This window comes from Artemia sp. Qi Xiang Cuo, chromosome 3, assembly GCF_049724085.1.
Source record: "Artemia sp. Qi Xiang Cuo chromosome 3, ASM4972408v1, whole genome shotgun sequence".
Lineage (NCBI taxonomy): Eukaryota > Metazoa > Arthropoda > Branchiopoda > Anostraca > Artemiidae > Artemia > Artemia sp. Qi Xiang Cuo.
This window is the reverse complement of record NC_142796.1, coordinates 91,491,013-91,507,692: the sequence shown is the minus strand read 5'-3', so window position 1 is coordinate 91,507,692 and position 16,680 is coordinate 91,491,013. Positions and strand designations below refer to the sequence as shown.

At 34.5% G+C, this 16,680-nt stretch overlaps 1 protein-coding gene across 1 annotated transcript in view; it reads left to right on the top strand.

Annotated features, from left to right (window-relative positions):
• Positions 1-15,149, top strand: part of LOC148954742 (uncharacterized) — a 45,902-nt gene extending 30,753 nt beyond the window's left edge. The window contains exons 2-3 of the mRNA XM_089086492.1: positions 7,147-7,503; positions 14,340-15,149. Coding sequence (XP_088942618.1) covers positions 7,147-7,503; positions 14,340-14,951 — 969 coding nt within the window. The 3' untranslated portion in view covers positions 14,952-15,149. The remainder of the gene's footprint in view (positions 1-7,146; positions 7,504-14,339) is intronic.
• Positions 15,150-16,680: the final 1,531 nt, after the last annotated feature.

Genomic DNA, 16,680 nt, shown 5'->3' with positions numbered 1-16,680 from the left:
TTTCTGTTCGTCTTAAGTTCTAATGTTTTTTCATACTTTCAGTTGAAAAAACTTGTTTTTTTTATATTTAATTTCTGATCTTTTTTTAAATAGTGCTTGGAAATCCGGCGCACCCTTCATAGAAATGTCCCTTACCCCAAAAAAACATCCTCCACGGAAAGATTCTCCAGAGTAACCTTCTCCTCTAGCCCCCCCCCTCCAGAAAAAAATCCTTCCTGAAAATGTCTGTATGCTTCCCAATAACCAATAAATAATGCTGGCAAGTCCGGCGCCCCCTTCATGGCAATTTCCCCTCCCCCAAGAAAACTACCTTCATGGACAGATCCTCCAACATAACTCCCAACCCCTCCCCCCCACTACCAGAAAAAAAACCTCCAGAAAACTTCTGTATACTTCCCAATAACCAATACTAGGCGATATGCTAACATTGGGTAAAGTTCATAACTTTTAGCCCTCCCCCTGGGGACTTTGGGGGATTAAGTCATCCTAAAATACATATTTATCATATTTTCGACCATGCTGAACAAAATGGCTATCTCAAAATTTTGATCGGGTGACTTTGGGAAAAAAATAAGCGTGGGAGGGGGCCTAGTTGCCCTCCATTTTTTTTGGTCACTTAAAAAGGGCACTGGAACTTTTAATTTTCGTTCCAATGAGCTCTCCCACGATATTCTAGGACCACTGGGTCAATACAATCACCCCTGGGGAAAAAAAACAAAAAAAACAAATAAACACGCATTCGTGATCTTTCTTCTGGCAAAAAATGCAAAATTCTACATTTTTGGACACAGGAGTTTGAAACTCTTACAGTAGGTTTTTCTGATATGCTGAATCTTAAGGTGTGACTCTTTGTAAGACTCTATAACTTTTAGGGGGTCTTTCTTCCTTTTTTTGAAAATCAGCCAAATTTTCTCAGGCGCGTAACTTTTGAACGGTAGTACTAAACTTGCTGAAAGTTATATATTTAAAATCAGCATTGAAATTCGATTCTTTTCATGTATCTATTGGTATCAAAAACCCGTTTTCTAGAGTTTCGGTTACCATTGAGCCAGGTCTCTCCTTACTTACAGTTCGTTACCACGAACTGTTTGATACAGGTCTAGATGCCTTAGATGTGGTTATCAAGAAGCAGAACCTAAAACTAGCTTATCGAGCCTTCAATTTCTCGCTTCCTCCAAACATCATATCCTACTTTGATCGAGCATCAACACGCAAGTGCCAGACTTTGCTTCGGAGCTCTGTTCACCAATTTTGGCTGCCTAAAAGGGTATCCTCAGCTGCTCAGAGGTCACCAATTTATAGAGCAATTGCTCTTTAAAACCCTATTCCCAGTGAACTTTCTCTTATTAAAAACTCTTCTTCCTTTTGCAGAAACATATTCTCTAAGCATTGAATTATTTTCGTTTTCTTTATTTGTTTATTCATTTTGCTTTTTCTAATTTTTTTTCCGCTTTACTTTACCTAGTTTTTTTTTGTATTTTCTATTCTTTTTTCTTCCCTTATTATGTTGGATCAGATTAGAACCTCGTCGTCTAATATTATTATTAATGGTTTGGAATTTATTTAAATTACTGGAAATTTTCAGTTTGGAGAAAATTAATTCTAAGGTTATTGTGTAGCAGTTGTTTTTTTTTTGTTGTTTTTTTCTCTCTCGTATTGTTGTTATATTTTGGAGATATTGTTGTATTTTTTTGCCTTCTCTGATTTGTCCTGTTTTGTATGGATTTTGTGTTTGATTAAATAAAAAAAAACAAGTTTTTTAAACTGAAAGTAAGGAGCGACATTAAAACTTAAAACGAACAGAAATTATTCCGTACATGAAAGGGGCTGTCCCCTTCTCAACGCCTCACTCTTTACGCTAAAGTTTTTTATTGCTTTAAAAAATAAATTTGTGACACAGAGTCAAAATTTAGCCTAAAGAGCGGGGGGTTGAGGAGGGGACAGCCCCTTTCATATGCGGATTAATTTCTGTTCGTTTTAAGTTTTAATGTCGCTCCTTACTTTCAGTTTAAAAAACTTGTTTTTTTTTATTTAATTTCTGATCGTTTTTTAGTTAATGCAGCTTTTATTTTGGCTCATCGTGATTGAAGAAGTAAACAATATTTGCATAAGAATTTAACTTTTCTTTTACTAAATGGCTGTCTCTAAATTTGGTTCTGACGTAATTTACAAATTAACTTTCGTAACGAACTTCTATATTCGTATATTTTTCTTCTGGCAAAAAATACAAAGTTGCAGATTTTTGCAGATATGAGCTTGAAACCTATGTAATAGGGTTTTCTGATACGCTGAATCTGACGGTGTGATTTTCATTAAAATTCTTTCACTTAAAGGGGATATTTCCCCCCCCCTCTTTAAAAAATCAGATAAATTTTCTCAGGCTCGTAGCCTTTGATGAGAAATACTAAACTTAATAAAATTTATATATTTAGAATGAGCGTTATTAGCCCATTCTTTTCATACATTTATTGACATCAAAATTCCGTTTTTAAAAGTTTCGATTACTATTGAGCCGTATCGCTTGTTTTTTTTTATTGTTTTTTTTTATTACCTATATGTTATTACGTATATGAGGGGGGTTCTCCCCTTAGTCAATACTACGCTCTTTACGTTAAAAGTTAAAAAAAATTTAATTCACAAACCCCTGAATCACAAAGGCCGTTTAATTAGAATAGATAGCTCTTTTGAAAGCACTGAAAAAAAGTGTAGCGTAAAGAGCGAGGTATTGACTTGGGGGAGAGCCCCCTCATATACATAATAATTTCTGTTCTTTTTAAGTTCTAATGTTGCTTTTTACTTTCAGTTGAAACAACTTGTTTTTTTTTAATTTAATTTCTGATCGTTTTTTAAATAATGCTTTGAAATCCGGCACCCCCTTCATAGAAATGTACCTTACTCCAAAGAAACATTCTCCACGGAAAGATTCTCCCGATTAACCCCCTCCTCCAGCCCCCCCACCAGAAAAAAAAATCCTTCCTGAAAATGTCGGTAGGCCTATACTTCCCAATAACCAATACAATATGTAAGCAATGGGCAAAGTTCATATCTTACAGCCCTTCCGCAGGCATCTATGAGGGAGTAAGTTATTGTAAAAGACATATTTATTATATTTTCGACTATGCTAAAGAAAAGGGGTATCTCAAAATTTTGGTTCAGTGACTTTAAGAAAAAAATGAGAGTGGGAGGGGGCCTAGTTGTCCTCCATTTTTTGGTCACTTAAAAAGAGCACTAGAACTTTTAATTTCCGTTCCAATGAGCCCTCCTACGATATTCTAGGACCACTGGGCCAATACGATTACCCCTGGGGAAAAAACAAATAAACACTCATCCGTGATCTTTCTTCTGGGAAAAAATGGAAAATTCCACATTTTTGTAGATCGGAGCTTGAAACCTCTACAGTAGGGTTCTCTAATACGCTGAATATGATGGTGTAGTTTTCATTAAGGTTCTATAACTTTTAGACGGTCTTTCCCCCTTTTTTCGAAAATCCGCCAAATTTTCTCAGGTGCGTAACTTTGATGGATAAGACTAAACTTGATGAAACTTATATATTTGAAATCAGCATAAAAATCTGATTCTTTTGATGTATCTATTGGTATCAAAATTCCGTTTTTTAGAGTTTCGGTTACCATTGAGCCGGGCCGCTCCTCACTTACAGTTCGTTACCACGAACTGTTTGGTACGAGGTCCTCCACGAGCTATGCTTGTCGGGACCTCTAGCACCTAAGTCTATTTATGTAATTATTGTAGTATTTAATGAATTGAATTGAATTGAGCCTCTCTTCCTCAGGAGAATCTATTTGTACCAAGCCCAAAATTTTTTGGTAAGAGAGAAGGGGCAGCTAGTTTATTTGTTTAAATTTGAGTGCAACTTGATCCTGAATGACGGCTTGTGCAAAGTTTTACTACGTTGTAAAAGTTTATTGTAAACACATGCTACTTGTGTCTTAAAACAAAACAAAATAAAAATAATTTTAGGCGATCATATCCACGTAAACAATAAAATTTTAAGTCAAAAACCTCTGGACACGTACAGTTTTCATTATTATAGCAAAAGAACGATAATAAAACTCGTGTTGAACATAAAGCTAGAAAATTACGCATAGTTTTCTTTATTTTCTGGTTTAATCTATCCACACATGGAGATAAAGTAGAATATTTTTGAAAGGTGTGGTTAAAAACGAGTCCTTATTTTTTCCCGGTATGTGGGGATGGGTAGGAAGATTTTATTAAATTTTTGGTTTTTCCAAGGAGCAAAAGGGTCGTGAGAAGAAATTTGTCTGGCATGGTTTGAAAGGGAGGAATTATAGGATATTATATTAAGTAGTATAGTGTGATGAGGTTTACCGACGTTGACAAGGATAGCTTTCATATTGTATAATATATCATATCGTGGGGCCGAACTCGTATGCACGGGGATATGAGTGTTTAGGTAGGGCCCTTGGAAGGATAGACTTGAAATCTTGTGCCATCAAACATTAAAAGAGAGATTTTGAAGTTGAAGGAAATCAAGATTTTCTTGTTTTCTCCTAGTATCCTGTGCATTCAAAACAAGTCGGATAACAGGGTATCAAGGGTTTATATAAGGGAAGGGTTACTGGATTTGTCTGTCTGAATCGCTAAAACGTAACAAACATGTATATAAACAAATTTTGATACTTTTCAAAATAGAATTGTAAAACCCCCTCCCCCTAAAAAATTATTCCTTCTCGAAAAAATCCTCGAAACATCCTTGAAATGTATGGTAGGGAGCTTCTCTCCCCCTTAGAACATAAGAATGTGAAATTTTATTATATTTGGAGGTAAAGTTCTAGCTTTTTGCAATCTTGGAAAGTATTATTAAGGTTTTATGATCCCCTAGAGCTGTAACTACATTAACCGTTTGTTTGTATCGACTAAGCGACTATTTAGGATCGTTGCATTACTGGCTGTCAAGCGTGGTTGCTAAATGTAGAGGTTTTCAATACTTTTAAATCTATTGGCCGTTGAAGAGTTTTCAAGTTTGGAGGCATTCATTTTGTGCCAAAAAATCTCAGAAAACGCCACATAACTGTGGTGAAATGTTTTTGGGTGCTTTAAATGGGCACTCGAACTTTTAGTTTACTTTCAAGTGAGGTTCCCCAGGATTTTCTAGGACAATTGGTTCGATATGATTACGCCAGGGGAGAAAACACAAATAAACATGCATCCATGATCACTCTTCCAAGAAAACTTCAAAATTTCACACTTTTGTACATAGCAGCTTAAGAACTCTTCAATAAAGCTCTCTTATCTGCTGAATTCGATAGTAGCATGACCTCTCTGCTTTTAAGCGGGCAATACTCCCACCATAACACCGGGCAATACTCCTACCATAAAAGCGGACAGTACTCCCACCATAAAAACGGGCCTTTTAACAAGAGCCTTAATATTTTTCCGGAAACAGCATTTTTTCGGTGAAACTTTTGAATTAGCCTTTTGCCTGCTAAGCTGTTCCAAAAGGAAGATAAGCATAACGTTGTATGTTCAACCAGTTATTCATACTTCAGAATTTCCCTGTAAATCCTCCCTTTGTTAACAACTTAGCCTGCAGTTTTTGGCAATTTTTTCTGAACAATCACTAGGCAATTTTTTTAGATAATTGCCAAAACATCACTAGCTAAGCTCTTCCAAAGGAAAGATCAGCACAAGAATGTTTTTTATACTATTTTTGATCCTTTTGCTCTAAGTCTCCCTGTTGATCCTCCCTTTTTGAACAGCTAAGCAAACGGTTTTTGGCAACTATCCCAGGAATATAAAAACTTCGGATGCAACCTATATTTGTGACAGCAACGACAAGCTTAAGGAGGAAATGTGTCACCACAAGACAGTAATTGCGGGAGTACACACCTCAATATAGTGCATTCCTGGAAACTGAGCTATTTAAAATAAGATTTTATGATATTTTTAACATCAGTGGCGATCTTTGAGTTTTTTCCCTTTAATGTTCGTCTCGTATTTGGAATCAAATTGGTGGCTGCGGTCCGAAATCTTCTAATAGGTATTTTGTACAAAACGTTTGGTGCTTTCCCCTTTTGGTCATTCAGACAAGAAATGATAATTGTTTATCTTTTGAATCTTCCTCCTCGGATGAGGTTTACACACAGTTCAGAGAATCATGAAATATTGGATCTTTTTGATTAGTAAAATGTTAGCCAAATCAAGTTTTATTAGATTTGTATTATGCTATTTGTTGTGTCATACGTAATACTTCACTAAGGGCGATATAACGTGTTGTTAGGTTAGGAAAAAGATTCTAAGGAAAAAAAAAATAGAATATACTGATGCATAAGTGACTTTTTCAGTAATAACTTCATGTTTTCTTAGAAATAAATTTTAAGTGGCGTTTCCAGTGGAATGGTTAGCTTGAAATGCACGGATATTTCTTTCTGTGCCACGTCTTTCTTTTTTGCGTTTCTATTTGCGTTCCCTTTACTTGTTTCTATTTGCGTTCCCTTTACTTTTTCTTAAATCTCTAATGGGTGACTTGAGGACTATCAAAATTCGGAAGAGACATAACTTAATCTTGCAAATTCAGCCAACAGTAATGCACCAGTTATTTTGAAATATAACATTAAATGTCCAAATGTACTATACTCCATTAGGACCTCCAAATTGTACCAAAAATAATACAATTGCGCTGCGTTGGCAACACTGCTGCACAGTACCTTGAATAGTTTGATACTCTATTCCTGAAGAGAAAAGAATGACTAATATCGTATTCTTCCATTTCAAATAGTGTGCTTCGATTCTATTGGTCCATTTTTGCGACGTAGTTTTGCAGGTATTGTTTACAAATCGGGTAAACTAAAGCTTAGCGACAAATTTAGAAAAAAATTAACTTTTTGGAAAGTCAACTTTTACCTCGTTTTTAAAACCTGATTGGCCTTTTTGTGAAAACTATTTGGTTAGTAAAAAGAACGAATAGGTTTGGAGTCGCTTCATGTTTTGTAGGTCAAAATTCTGTTTCTCTATGTTATAACTAAATTATTCCGCATAAGACATAAGCACAAAGTCCAAAGTAAATAAGACTAGAGTAGTTCGTTATTTTATTTGATTTTTTCCTCTAATATTATATTGGAGATACACACTGAATCCTCTAAAATTACAAAGTCCATATAATTTCAGGGGCAGCTAGTATCGTTTCTGCTATCTTGTATTCATCGTCATCGTAGTGCAAGCACCTTACCAAACAAGACGAGTAAAATTGAAGACAGTGCACAATATAGAGTTGGGGATTTCTGGCGATCTCTTAAAGCAGTTAAGGGTGCTGAGAGCCCCGAGGAGAAATTTGAACAAAAAGAGATTTTTATAACCTATGGCGAGGCTGGAGCTTACTTAGGCCTGGCAATTTTCAACTTCTTGTCAGCGATTAAAATACATAAAGAACTGAAAGTTAAAAAGGCAAGACTCCAGAGAGAAAAGGATGAAGAGGGAAGTGAGGAAAGAAGTGAAGAAGATGGAGCAGGGAAGGAAGAAAGCGAAGTGAGTAGCTTAGAAGGTGGATTAGAAAGTTCGGAGGACGGAAAAGGAGGTGCAGAGGGTAGAGCAGGAAGTAATGAGGGTGATAGTGCAAACGAGAAACTGCAAAATACCAAGACTCAAAGGCAAAGGTCACAACAGCCAAGAAGCCACTTGCAAGGACGACTAGAACAAACACGTCAAGCGCAAAAACTACAAGAACAAAAAAAACGAGCGCATAAAATGCAAAAATTTCTAGTTCAGGGAACTTTAAGGGAGCAGTTACCAAGGCCATATAAACATAGAAACCAAGGGCAGGGACTAAACCAGCAAAGAATTCCCGGTGCTGACGGAATTTCTTTCAAGAAAGGCTTACTTTACCATCCATATTATAACATAAATCGCATACTTTATTAACTTATTTATTATGTTGTCATATATTAATATTATGTTGTCAGACCTTTTGAAAGTGCCTTCAAAATTTTGTAAAATTCACGTAGCCCAACTAAGTAATAGATTGGAATCCTTTGGTTATTTTCGATGTATATTTTGTGAGATATCAAAAATGCTCCGTCTTTATGATGTAAAACCAAGGTTCCCAACGTGAGCCCTAGTACCGACCGATGGGGCATAGTTATATTTTGGCGAGTCACGGGCATGACGTGCACAGTTTGGTTGACTACTTTAAAGCCTTAAATTAAAAAACGAAAACTATTTTTTATGTGAATAACGTAAAATTTAAATGCGTTTGAAGAGTAAAAAAGATACATGATTACATTGCAATGACGTTTTAAATTGTATAAATTGTATTGTATTCATCTACACTGTATTGTATACAATATTTTTCATGCTATAAAATATACCTAGAAGACGGCCTCAAAAAAATAAATCCAAGTTAATGGTCTTTTAAGCTTTCTTCAGGTGATTATGCGTAAGATATTGAATGGCAAAATTAGAATATCCCGAGGAGGCATCAGGATTTTAGAAGTACCTAGGTGGGACATGGTCCAATTTTGGTTGGAAACCACTGATGTAAAACAAACATGGGTATCGCATTTACCCTACTGAATTCAAAACTATGTTCTCTTGAAACAAAATATTTCCCTTTTATGTCCTGGATTTCTAAATTGTGTCCTTTTTCGACCCTTTTATGTCATTGTGTCCCTTCACATGGGAATGTGTCCTTTTGACATAAAATATGTCAGTTTGCAACCTCGTACTGGATTCAAAACTCTTTTCTCTTGAGGTAAAATATTGAGACTCTCCTTGTTTGTAACTAACTCCTTGTATGTATTTAACTGATCTTCATATGATTGTGACAAACATCAGGCATACTAGACATGTAACTTCATGTGACTGAAGTCAAACATGATATAATTATTATGATGATCAACCTTACTTATTTGAGGCAATATGTTTAATGCATGAACCAGTACAATATACCTTATTGTGGCAATATTAATGAGTGTAGCCACAATTAGTAAAAATGAGTTTTTATTTGTTGCAAGGAGATTGTAGGAAATAGTTAATGTTTCCCAACAATTAATCAAACTCCCTCCCGAGACTATTTTTAAGGAGGACATCCTTCTGGATAAATCGTAATATTTAATATTAAGAAGATGCTATTTGGTGCTTTAAGTCCGGCCACTATTTATGTGTAAAGCATGGCTATGATATGGATACCTTCAAATATGTATTCTTTACAAACCAAGTCTTCAAAATTCGCGTGTTTCCACGCTTTCGATTCACGTCACTTCATATGGTTACGACTATGCATCATGAATTAAGAGGCATTGAAGTATTTCTTCCTAAGTAATTGGTAAGTGTCTGAACAGACGGTTTCAGGGGAGGGGGCCAAGAGGGCGCTTGTCCTGGGCACAGAAATTTTAGGGGTGCAAAACTTCAAATAAACAATTTAATGGTTATAATCATTTTGTAATTTCTGTAATTTTATTCCTTTTAAAGTAAAGTAGAGGGCACAGTTAATAGATGAAAAGGATTAATAAGTTGTTAATTAATTGAAGAAATAGAAACAAATTAAAAACTGAGAATAATTAAATAAAATAAATAATAAAAAAAATTAATTAAAGTAACTAGTAATAATTAAATAATGTAAATAAGGAATGAAAGAATGCCAAACAATAAATTATTAATCAATTAATAAGTTGAAAACAGTTTTGTTAATAAATACAAATTTCGTTAAAGTTTGGCCTGAAAACTTTTTTAAGACAAGGAGGGGGGACGAATCAAGATTTTGCCGCTGGTGCAAGAGGGGCCAGAACCATTTCTGAGTGTCTGTTTAACGGGACAGTCGGTTTCTAAAGATTAAACGGGCTATATATATATATATATATATATATATATATATATATATATATATATATATATATATATATATATATATATATATATATATATATATATATATATATATATATATATATATATATATATATATATATTTTAGTTTGTCTTTTACGCATGAAGGCTGGCGAATGAAACATAGAGTTGAAATAGATTCAGTGTGGTCAGTAGGTTTCATTAAAAGTTGACGAATTTGATATTTGGTAGTATATAAATTTGGTAAATATACCCTGTATTATCTCACAACTGGGGAATTAAGTTGAAAATTTCAGGATAATTTTTTAGGTGAAATGTTTGAGGAAATAAAATTTTGTTTGGAGGAAGGGGAAAGAATATCCAGCCATCAAAAATGAGTATACACTGCGTTTTTTTATATGGTTTCGGTTTTAGTTCTTTTAATTGGCAAAAAGAAAAATAATTTTTACAAAATGCAAAAGCTGCATTAATGAAAAAGCTTAGGTTTTTGCCAGCGTACAGAATAAGATACTAGTCATTCTCATCAACTCTAATACAATAATAATTAACAAAAAAAAAAAAACGAGAGAGAGAGAAAAAAAAGAAGGAACAAAAGATCCAGCTACCCCAATGATATCACTATTAGCATGCTAAAAATTCTATTAGTAACTCACAGCAAAAACACTATTAGCACAGTAAAACTCTTAAAGTAAGTAAGTATGACGGCACTAGACCCTTAAGGTCCAAACTGGTGGTGGTGATATCCATTTGTGGCCCTTCCACCAGGAAGCGCAATGGGGGATTTGGGCCAGCCATCTAATGCTTTACACCCTTCCTGCTTACCTTCCCCAGATTTCTTCAGGAACCCCTTTAGAGCTTTGTTGACTCTCGCTGAGCTTACAGATTCACGCCACTAACCCCGACCTAAACCAAACAACCGGCCCGCCAGGAATCGAACACATGCCCCTCGGACAAAGGATTCCCAGCCCAGCGGGCCAATCACTTTGCTAGGACGGCTTAAAACCTTGGGGCTAGATTATTTGTACACTGGAAAACAAAATTACTGCTTGATAATCACGTAGTTTACCAACTTTAAGCAAACCCAAAGACCAAAAAACCCCACAAAATCTTCACTAATTACCATGCTTACCTATTATCCTTACTGCTTTGTTTGGAAGATATTAACTCTTTTTAAATTATTGTAAACATTTAATATCTACAAGAGAAGCTCTTTGCCTTATAATGTTTCGTTTAGTTTGAATGGTTGAATACAGCTTGGTAGGCATGAAAATTTCAATATTTTAACATATTTAAATATTCAGTAAACATTTTTGTTAAAATTGAAGTGTTGTCAACTACAGGTAAATCAAACTAACTTAAATAGCGACATAAAGAAGTTTCCTCATAGATTCTAGGAGCCCCCCCCCCGCATTTCGTCATGTAAAATTTTTAAATTTCAATTTGTTTTGGTATTCAAAACATATATGTAATTAACATAGGACGATGAAAACTTCCAAAGTAGGCAGAGTAAGAAATGTTTGCACCAAAAGAGTAACGCAAACAATATTACCCTTGACTGTGTTTCAAGGGGACATAAGGAATATATTTATATATAAATAGCATATAAATAAATAGATACATAAATAAGTAAGATTTTTAGTCAATACACTGCAGCTTTTCATTGCCTTCATCTAAGACTTGACCCGTTTTGATGCGCCTCTATATTATAAATTTTACTTAGAAACCAAAAGACAGTATTACCTAAAGAACATTTAGATAGAAGAGCTATAGGAATTTCATGATTTAGATAAATCATGCGGGTGGGGCGGGGGCAATATTTAGTCCCCTTTTTAGATGTAAAATACTGCATTTAAGTTGTAAGTTTTGATAAAAGAAAAGCTATGAATTTATTTTGATTGACTGGAAGTCCCTCTGCAAGACGTGTTTGGGTTGTCCCAGAATGGAAAGTGCCAGAACTATAGTAATAGTTTAACACTTTAAACACTGACAAGTTTTACGATTTCGGCAATGTTTTTCTTCTTGACTGTGATTTTCTTTTATCCCCCACCCCTTCTTCTTCTATTTTTCTGTTTCTATTCTAGCCATTTGTTAAATTCTTATAGAATATTTTTATGCTTGATTAATCTTCCCCTTCTTATTATATTATTTTTTTATTTATTTTGCTTTTTTTATTTTTTTTTGATAAATCAAGCAAATTTAGCTCTATTAGAGATTACGGTAGCCTTTGGGAAATAAATGTTATCTTATCTTATCCTAAGTTTTGCCTTAGCCTGTTCTCAATTTACCGTTTATGTGGATGTAATTTAGGATACTTAGAAGAAAAACACAAGCAAAGATTATCTTGTTATTTAGCAAAATCAAGCTTAAAAAACTCAAAGAGATGATCGTTTAGGACTTAATTTAAAACTTAACTTTTGTCTAGATCTAAGACACAACATATTAGATACCTATACAGTGATGCAAACATAATCAATTTGGGAGCATGGTTAACTTGGGAGTTTACTTTTTCCACTTTTTTGCTTTCCTTATAAAGGTATCCGGGATTTCCCTAGAACTTGGGCAAGGAATTGCTCTTATGACGTGCACAACATCAGTAACAGTTTCCGGATTGAGTCTATTGTGGAGTAGGGTATTTATGGGGTAGACACATCAATGTAAGCATAAAATTAGGATGCATTGTAAGGCTCAGCTCCATCAGGATTGTCAGCTCCATCTTTTAAATTGGCAAAACACTTCCAAAATTTTACTACAGACAGATTAACATCTAAATCTGTCTCACTTATTATCAAAGGAAGACGTCTCCACTCTGTGTTTAACATCTCAAGATCGATATGAGGGACCTCAGAGGGGGAGGCGGGTTATAATGTCAGAAAAGTGATCAAGATACTTGGAAAAGGTCTAGCATAAAACCAAAAATGCATTTTAACAATTCTAAATATTTTGTCAATATCAGCTGTTCATAATCCCATATAAAAAGAAGAAGTTTTGTTTATAACCAGATATTATGTCCAACGAATCGGAAGGGGGCGGGTTTGTTACCCAAAGAACAATACATATATAAGTTTATAATCACATAAATACACTATAAAGAATATAGCTTTTATTATTATTTACCTATTTTCTTATTATAAATTTTTCTTCCTGACTTCAGCTTGCTCCTTTTCCATATAATTTCCGTATGCCAGTTGATCAAAGTGTAAATATACGAATATTCGTATATATATATATTTATGCTGTGTTATAGTGCTCGTATATATATATATATATATATATATATATATATATATATATATATATATATATATATATATATATATATATATATATATATATATATATATATATATATATATATATATATATATATATATATATATATATATATATATATATATATATATATATATATATATATATATATATATATATATATATATATATATATACTGGGCTGTTGACACAACAAAATTCAAATTCAACTTATAGAAGTTGGTCACTATTGACAAGAGAGTATAAAGTCTGTTTGCTTTCGCAGTATTCGTACATCATTGCAAATGATAATCTCATGAAAGAGAATGTTATCGTAACTTACTATGCGAGTAAGCGAAATGGGTATTTTCTCATACTAATAACTGAGTGATTTTGTGATAAAATGTCAACGATTTGAAAGAATCTCGATACTCATGTCACTGCAATTAAACTGAAGCAGCAGAATTTCTTCACGGGAAAAAACTAGACTACTCAGAAAATGTACATTTTATCCATTATTCAAAAGCGTAACACTACGGTAACATAAATTCAAAAACGTACTAAAAATGGCAAGAACGTAACCTCGGTTGTAACCATGGCTGCCACGAGACTGAGAATTAGACTTGCCAATTCTACCTATGAATATATCTGGCAACAAGGGTTGCCTCAACAGTCAGTTCCTAAAGTGCTACAATTGCCCGAATTTACGTGCTAAATAGTGATTTTCGGTGCAATAATCAAAAAAATCTTACGCATGTCGCAGATTGAAACGCAACACCTGCATGGTATCTGTAAGTGTATTTGGATTAGTTTTTAGGGACAATTTTTAACTTTTTTAAATTAGATTAATAAAAATGTATCCATAAAAAACGTATCTGATCAGAGGACTGAATGGGAAAATGCAGACGCACACGCATATCCCGTACTTAAATATATTTAGATTATTGTCATACACAAGAAAAGTTCTGAAATATATTTGGATGTGAACACCATCCTGTATTTGTATTTTATGTCTATATTTTCACCTTGGTCAAAAAGAGAAAAAAGTGCTACATTCAACGTAGAATGTGCTACAATGTTACACAGTATGAAATTGTGCTAAAATAGCACATTCGTGCTGCAGGTGGCAACCCTGCTAGCAACTGGAACATCAGCAATCATTGGACCCTCCGTGCACTGTTAATGGCTTTGGAGGGGCTTCATCCTCCTCGCCACACTTCTTCAGCACATTTTTTTTATTTTAACTATTTTTCTAGATATTTTCTTTTTAGGGTTTCCCTTTGTATTCTGGGAGGCGGCAGAACAAACGAACAAGCCCGATAGAATCAGTCCCTGAAGAATTGATCGAATCAGATATTGCGTTTGAAGAATTCGAGCAAGATATACAAGCAAAAGAAGTTGCACTAGGGTATTTGGAAGGCGCTGCGTACACCGTTATAACAGTTTTGAACTTTAAAACAGCTGTGGCTTCACAGTTGGAGTTCTATCGCAAAAAGAAAGAGGAAGAAGCTCAACATCATACAGAAGAAGGATATCATGAATCTAGTTATTTGAATACTGAAAGAGCAGAGCATTATTATAATGAATCAGAACATAAATTGAAGCATCAAGAAGGAAAAATTGATGAAATAAAGGACGACAATATAAGTACATTATATCCAAAGGGAGACCAAAAATCCAGTAATGAAAATAATGAACGTAATAAAGAAGAAATTGTGGAACTTGTAGACGAAGCAATGGAAAAACTGCATCGTAAGGCTGAAGATAACGAAAATAGCACAAATTCAACAAATCAACAATTCTTGAAAAGAGGGAAACGCACGTTTAGCAGTATTATTGAACAATTGAAAGGTGTAAGCTGGATAGCTTCGAAAATAATCTAGTTGAAATGAATATTAAGCAGTATTATTTATATAGCTTGATTATTTACACAGCTATATTTATTTTATCTACACACGTTTTAAAGTAAATACACGCTGAATTAATGACACGATATGCCAAGGAAGCAAGAAGTAACGGAGTGCAAAAATACATAGAAGTGACGCTATTGATATACTTTATTCACATTAATAAATTTTAGCCAAAAGAAATCATATTTACCCAAACTATTAAAATATTGTATCTGCATTATATCGAGAACAGATGGGGGGAGGGATCAAGTTTAAATATTCAGGAGATGTTGGGGAGCCAGGTGAAAACAAAATTTTGACTTGGGAGGAGAGACAGGAGTCTCTCCTGAAACCTGAAACTCCTTTTCAGGTTATTAAATTGGCTGACTTTCCCATGCTAAGAGCATGGAAAGCTTTTCTTCATAGCTTTCCTTAATGTACCCTTATTTCAGTCTTCTTATGCTGAAACTCCCTTTCAAATCAAAGAAAGACAATGTTTGGTACATTTAGGGGTATAAGTCGATATAAGCCACTTTGGTCAATTTTTTTTCCTCTGAGAAATTTAATGATATTAGCATTTCTGTAAATTAGGTTCCTTTTATTCCAAAATCGTGCCGCTGTAAGGTTGCACCAAATCAAAAACAAAAAGCCTCCTGGTCAATCTTGGGCACCCTTGGCCCTAGCGCCCTAACCTTCTGCGACAATTGCTATTATACTCCTGACCCAGACAATAATCCGTGGAATTCTGTGCCGATCACAGACGAGAAAATGCCCTTTTATATGTTAAAAATTGCGTTTAAACAACTATCAATTTGTATTATTTAGTGCTCTTGCCCTAGGAGCTATATTATGATTCCTTTAGCAGGTGCATATCTATTGGAGCGTTCGATTACTTCGAGCAAAATAGATATATCAGAATTCGGTCAGATGTCTTGGGGACTTTAGGATGGGGCGGCAAAAAAGGTATAAGGGGGATGTTGGGCCCCTTTAGAGTTAGCTCCTGCGTTTTGTATTCCTGAAGTTAATCTCAATTTGGAAATATCTCTTCCAAATTTCATTAAATGGTATTTTTCGACAGAATTAAAGCACCCTAGTAGAAAGGGGGGTGCTACTCCAACGATCACCACGTGGTTTATGGTTTTCTCACTGAGAATGAAAAAACAGGAATTTTCTCACTTGGAAAAACAGGAATTTTCTCACATTTATGTCTGTTTTCATGGATGGTTATGTGTGTTGGTATATTTATTTGATGTTTTTCATGGATGGTTATGGATGATTTATGGTTTTTGTCAGTGAGAATTTGAAAACAGGAACTTTCTCACATTTATGTCTGTTTTTATGGTTTTTGTCAGTGAGAATGGAAAAACAGGAACTTTCTCACATTTATGGATGTCAACAGTAATTTTTTTTTCCTGTTTTATGTCTGTTCGTTGTCAGTGAGAATGGACATGCTCGACGCGAATGTTATGAGATTGTTTGGCTAACCTAACCTGAGAACTTGATTTACATAATCGGCAGGGAAATTATAGATTCACGAAGGGGGAATTAAGAAACATTATGGTTTCTTTGATCTTTAGGCGAACCTAACCTGAGAGCTTGATTTACATAATCAGCGGGGAAATTATTGATTCACAAAGGGGGAATTAAGAAACATTATGGTTTCTTTGATCTTTAGGCGAACCTAACCTGAGAACTTGATTTACATAATCGGCGGGGGAGAATG